At 41.8% G+C, this 6,000-nt stretch overlaps 2 protein-coding genes across 5 annotated transcripts in view; both read right to left on the reverse strand.

The window, feature by feature from the left end:
- The window catches only part of ZFR (zinc finger RNA binding protein), a 46,551-nt gene extending 46,081 nt beyond the window's left edge, over nt 1–470 (reverse strand). For all 3 annotated transcript variants that reach the window (XM_064404880.1, XM_064404879.1, XM_064404882.1), the window contains exons 1-2: nt 302–470; nt 15–99 (exon numbers count right to left, since the gene is read on the reverse strand). In XM_064404880.1, coding sequence (XP_064260950.1) covers nt 15–99; nt 302–338 — 122 coding nt within the window. In that variant the 5' untranslated portion in view covers nt 339–470. The remainder of the gene's footprint in view (nt 1–14; nt 100–301) is intronic.
- LOC135290878 (microtubule cross-linking factor 3-like) lies at nt 375–6,000 on the reverse strand. Of its 2 annotated transcripts, none has more exons than XM_064404885.1 (3): nt 4,843–6,000; nt 1,143–1,223; nt 375–945 (listed from the first exon to the last, which is right to left on the reverse strand). In XM_064404885.1, the coding sequence occupies exons 2-3, from the start codon at nt 1,190–1,192 to the stop codon at nt 375–377; spliced, it is 621 nt and encodes a 206-aa protein (XP_064260955.1). In that variant the 5' UTR covers nt 1,193–1,223; nt 4,843–6,000. The 2 variants fall into 2 exon arrangements, with proteins under 2 accessions (XP_064260955.1, XP_064260953.1); XM_064404883.1 differs by lacking the exon at nt 4,843–6,000 and adding an exon at nt 2,395–2,568.

The following is a 6,000-nucleotide window of genomic DNA, read 5'->3' on the forward strand; positions in this document are numbered from 1 at the left end:
GCGGCGGTGCTCACCTGTACTGGGCAGCAGCCCCGCTGTGGGTGAATCCAAAGTAGTTGCCGGTGGCCATTTTGGCATCTTCCCCCAGCCGGCTGGGCACTGCGGCGGCCGAGGGGCGGCGGCGGCGGGGGCCATCAAAGGAGGCCCGGCGAGAGGAGGCGGCGGGGAAAGAAGGGCACACACAGAGGGACAAGGGAGAGAGAGAGAGCGCGGGAGCGCCGGGTCAGACTCGGCGCCTCAGGACCGACCCCCGCCCGCCGCCCTCTCCCCAAGCACGGACACGCCGAGCACCGCTACTCACCATAGGTGAACGAAACTACCGGGCATATGGGAATCATGAGTCCGGCCTGGCAGCGACGGCGGCGGGTGAACTCTCAACTCTCCCCCCCCTCCCTCCTCCTCCTCCCGCTCGCTCCCTTCCCCCACCCACCCACCGACGGCGACAACGGCGGAGTGCGGCCGGGCCGGCTCCGCTTGCGCAGGCGCGGGATGTGCGCGGGGGCCGCTGGGAGATGTAGTCCGGTCGCGGCCGGGTTCGCGCTCAAGGAACAGGCAGCCGCCTCCGCCCCGGGGACCGCGTGCGCAGGCGCGGGATGTGCGCGGGGGCCGCTGGGAGCTGTAGTCCCGCTGGCCGGCCATGGGGAGCCGCGCTGGCGGCGCCCATGGAGCGCCCTCACACACGCAGGCAGGCACACGGATGGGTGCGCGGCGTGTGGAGTCCCGCCGGGCTCCTGCAGCTTCCTGCGCCTGCAACGCTGCGCCAGCCTCACCCACGCAGCGCCCAGCCCCGTGACTTTTCCAGAAGCCCGCAGTCGGTCAGATCGCTCCTGAAACGCGCTGGGCAGCACATTGCGGCCAGTGCCGTGACCTCCCGGTCGAAGGCGTCCGTTCTCCATGGCTCTGCCGCTCCTACCGGCAAATCCTTCCCTCGGAGCATCAGATGTCCTCCAAAACAATGAACAAAGCAAAAATTGAATGCTTAAATACTTTCATCCCGTTTATGTATTTTGCCTGTGCTACGGTGTGCATTATTCATAAACTAATCAAGGCTTATAAAATGATTAATAAGCACTGGATTCACTATAAAGTGTAATTTCGGATATAATTTTGTTTATCGTGAGTTAAGCCTCCTCAAAACACACCTGTTTGGGATGCCCTCCTGCAGTCCTAACAAAAGCAGGGATTCCCACATCGCACAGCAGCTGGAGTCATAGGCAGTTGGCCTGCAAGGATATTATTGTTCATAAAATGAGATGGGGAAAGTACTTTCTCATCTCATAGCTAGCATTATTGCAGCTGCATATGAAGTACAGCCATTTCCAATGCCAAACATCCTTCCCAATTCACTGAACATAATTTGTTGGTCATTATTATTAATTTTGCATAGGAACTGAATATTACTGTACCTGCTGTTCATTCTTATCCTAAACAAGCACAACGTAAAAGAAATCTTCTTGGTTCTACCCAAAGTGCTTTTCTGGGAAGAAAGTGGCTACTGGGTGAATATTTAATTGCCATAAATTAGGAAAGAAAAACCTTAATCCACAGTTCCATGGGACAGTACTCAAGGAGAAGATTCTACAGAATCCTTCTGTAGAAGAATGTAGAGGATATGACCTCTGTCATGAAAATCTCAATTGACTCAGGAGATATAAACTGTATAAATATCTATATAAATAATATCTATATAAATAATAAATCTATTTATAATTTGTAACTATCCTTACTTCTATTAAAATTGCTCACAATTAGACCACTGGATTATGCTGCTTGGACAAGAAGGCAGCACAAGGTTTTTTTGTTCCACTATCTTTCAAGTGTTTTCAGTTATAAGCCATCCAATATCCTGATAAATACACAATATTCAATATACATTTCATTTAAAATATAAGCATCTATACATAGACACAGACATTCACATACCTTTTATGTCTGCATCACTAAAGCTATTTTTTGCAAAGTAGATAGGCTTGCCATTGCTATTCATTTATGAGATGAACTTCATAGAATGACAGAATCAGATTGTCTAGGGTTGGAAGGGACTTTAAAGATCATTTAATTCCAACTCCCCTACCATAGACAGAAACACTTTTCACTAGTCCTGGTTGCTCAGAGCCCCATCCAATCTGCCCTGACCTTTGTCAGGGATGAGGCACCCACACCTTCTCTGGGCAACCTTTGCCAGTGCATCATCGCCCTCACAGTAAAGAACTTCTTCCCAATATCCAAGCTAAACCCTCTCCCTTTCAGTTTGAAGCCATTTCCCCCTTGTCCTGTCACTGCAGGCTCTTGTAAACAGCCTCTCTCCATTGTTCCTGCAGCCTCCCTTCAGGTACTGGAAAGGTCACCCCAGAGCCCTCCCTTCTCCATGCTGAACAAACCAAATTCACTCACCCTTTCCTCATAGGAGTGGTGCTCCAATTCCTCTGATCAACTCAGTGATGCCATTGTGGACTCTCTCCACGGATGTATATCAAGATTATTAATATATACTTCTATTGATACATATTATATTATAATGTTATTTACCCTCTTTTCAACTTTGTCTCCATGAAAAACAAACAGAAAAAAAAAAAAAACCAAAAAAACAAAAAAACAACAAAAACCCCAAGGCTTTCATACTCACAACTGAGATTTTTGACTTAGGTTTCATAACTTTCCTTCATCCAAGTAGTTTCTAGTACTTAAAATTCAAAAACCTCACCCTCTATGTTGTGATTTCAGCCCTATATATTTCTGAGCATAAGCTCCCATCTGGCAGCCCAATTCAGCTGCAATTTCAGAAGTTTCAGATTACTTTCCTGTGTGAATTTTTCATTTTGAGTGCATATATTACTTTAAAAATACTGTAACACAGTTTATGAGAAGTCATACTTTTTAAATGTGACAAAACAAAAGTTAAAACCCAGGGTTTCCTTTCTCTTTTGGAAAAAAACCCCAAACCACTAGTATTATACAGGTCTTTCCCTCAGCAGTTTCCTATTAAGACCCTGATGCTTCCTGGTGACTTTGTGAACCATTACATAACATCTATTTATGCTACTACTAGCTTGGAGGATCAGATTCATGGTCTATACTTAAAAAACCTCAGTGGATTATAAAACAAGATTCTATCTTCTTAAGACATGTATCAGATTGCTTAAAAATGAAACAGTAATAAATTCAGATTAGATCCTTAAGGGCATTTTGAACCTTTCTGATTTCTATATCTTTAACTGGAAAGATAATACATGGAGTGATAAAGTGCAAACAGTAGCACGGGGAGAAAGACAGAAAAGCTTTAGTGAAACATGGAAAAAGTATTTTTTAAATAGGAAAAAGAAACTTCTCTATCCCCAATCCTAATAAGATTACAGAAGAACAGCCAAGAAGTTACAGAATGAAAACATATGCTGGAATACAAATCTTTAATTTGGAATTATGTATAACAGATACTCTGTGTAAAGTTCAAAGTGTCTAAAAATATCACAGGCAAAAATGGCAAGCAAGCTGGCATTCAGGAAAACACATTTTTGACCTTCATTTCAACCGTATGAGAAGAGATCTCCAAAATATGGTGAGAAGAAGAAAGCAATACAATAACAAGCAAGTGTCATCAATCCTACTATTTTACTTTACTATCCCAAGATCCATGTGATAATGTCTCTGCTGCTACCACAGGACTGCAAAACTGCGACTGGAACACAATGGGGAAAACTAAATGTTTTTAAGATTTGCTAAGTAAGATTAGGTAAGATTTCTTGGGGGCAACCTTCCAGTTTATGTAAAAGCAGGCTCTCAGCCAGCCTTTGCGTGCCCACCAGAGGGCAGGGCCACGCAGCAGAAGGTGAAAGCTTTCCAACACAGCACAGACCATGTTAACAAAAGCTGCTTTTATTTCCTGAAAAGGTAATTTAATACTTAGTGCTCTCATTGTAAATGCTCTAGATAGAAAGGGATTTACAATCAGCATATGGAGACCAGTGCTACCTTCTCACCTGGAAATTATCTCAGATAGCTAGAAAGACAAGACATTCACCAGATTATCAACCTTCTTATTGTAGAGTGAAATTACATTTTTTTAAGCAGTAAAGACCTCTAATTTTTGAATTATTAAAGCAAAAAAGTGCTACTTTTAACTGCAGGGTTTAGACATTGTACATTGACCATAACAGCAGAGCTATTAAACCACTGATGAAGTCATTACAGTTTAGGTTACTAAATTGGAACATAAAAAAGATCCTCACTTCCCAAGCATAATAGAAAGTTATGCAAGTATTGATGCAAACTAAAATTACATGATACACATGAGAAACGAACCAGTTCAAACAAAACCACTGTGTGATAGCATCCCTTGCTCTTTCTTTCCTGACACTTTAATAAAACTATTATAAGCTAACCTCCCCTTTCATGCCATATTTCTTCTTCCATCTTTTAAACTAGTTAGCACAAACACCAAAGCTTTAAAAGCTGTCCCACTTAAGGTTTGCCCCAAAATGCTTTTCTTGCTAGCTCTACTATTTCTAGCCAGAGGAGTCATCCTTTGCAGTTAGTAATTGCTATGTGATCAGAAGCACTAGCGTGTATTTTTCAGCTCTCCCATTCAAATCTGCATGCTAAAATCTTTTACTGAAGAAAAAACTAATGCTTCAACAATCTTCTCTGCCAAAGACATGTGGGATATGAAATGAGGCAATCAGGCAGTAACTAGAAGAATTTAAGCCCTTTTAAGGCAGCTACAGAAGGAAAGTGTCTGATGAAGAACAAACCCATTACAAAAGTCTATTTTAAGAGCTCAGAAAGTGAACTATACCCCATGGGTGGGATAGATGACTCACTCAGAAGGTAACAGCAGAGATTTACCTTGGAAAAATTATGGCTCCTTTCCCACTGTTCTAAAGACAGCATTTTTCATTTTTTCTTAGTTGCTTCTTTCTTCTTTTCTAAGTACAATAAAATATAGCGAAGGTAATTCACCAAAAGCTCAACCGCCACTACACTCATTGACCAGAATATTTCTCAAAGAAATTTATTGTTCCTGAAAAGCATAACATGAAATCCCAGTTGCAGCAAACCTTCCCTTCCTCTTACTGACCTGCTATTTAGGAATTCAGCTGTAAAAATAAACTTTGTGCTTGCTTTGGAGGAAATACGGCAGGTGGGAGAAATTAACTCATTAAGAGCCAGCAGAAAATGTTTCTTTTAGTCGGTTTGATGTATGACAAGACTGAAAGAATTGATTAGAAATGCACAAAGAATTGTTGGTTTGAATAAACAATTCCTTGATGATTTGATTAAAACATGAACATTCTTTGTGTACCAAGTGTTGACCTGTAGAAAAGCAAAGCATATATGGATTACAAACACCTGAACTCTCATTATGCTTCTAACATGAAAAATTAGTGTAAATTAGTTGAAAAGAGTAACTACTTACAACTCAATAGTCCTTATTTTGAGATGATCTTGTTGTTGGAGTTAAACATTAAGTGTTACACTGTATCTGTTCATCTTCCACAATTACATGGCTTCACAAGCCAGGTGTTGCTGCAGTGGTGATAATTACTATATTGCCTGCATATCATTTACTGTGCTTTGACCCCTGTTTGTATAAACAACTGTATTTTCTTCTTCCAAAGCTCAGAGATGTAGTAAGAATTGTATCTTTTTGTGTTTTTCTTTTCATTTTGCGATCTACCTGACATTCTGAAACTGCAAGTTACCAAGGTCTATTTAGATGAGTACACTTCCTATTTCTGTTATTTCCTTCCTGTTTTCCTGCTATTAAAGTGAAGAAGTGAAAGGCATTTCTCACAGCAAAAGCCAGTTTACTTCATGATGAGGGCTCCAAGAACCTCATGGATCCCCTCTGAAAACCTCTTTGGACCTAAGTACTTTTTCAGGAACATTGCTTAGAACTTGCAGCTGATCATGCTGATTTTGGAGGATTATTCCTTCTAGAAACAAGTTATTTGCCTTTCTGGCCCATATTAATAAACACAGACCTTTGCAATTAAAAAAAAA

This window comes from Passer domesticus, chromosome Z, assembly GCF_036417665.1.
Source record: "Passer domesticus isolate bPasDom1 chromosome Z, bPasDom1.hap1, whole genome shotgun sequence".
Classification (NCBI taxonomy): Eukaryota; Metazoa; Chordata; class Aves; order Passeriformes; family Passeridae; genus Passer; species Passer domesticus.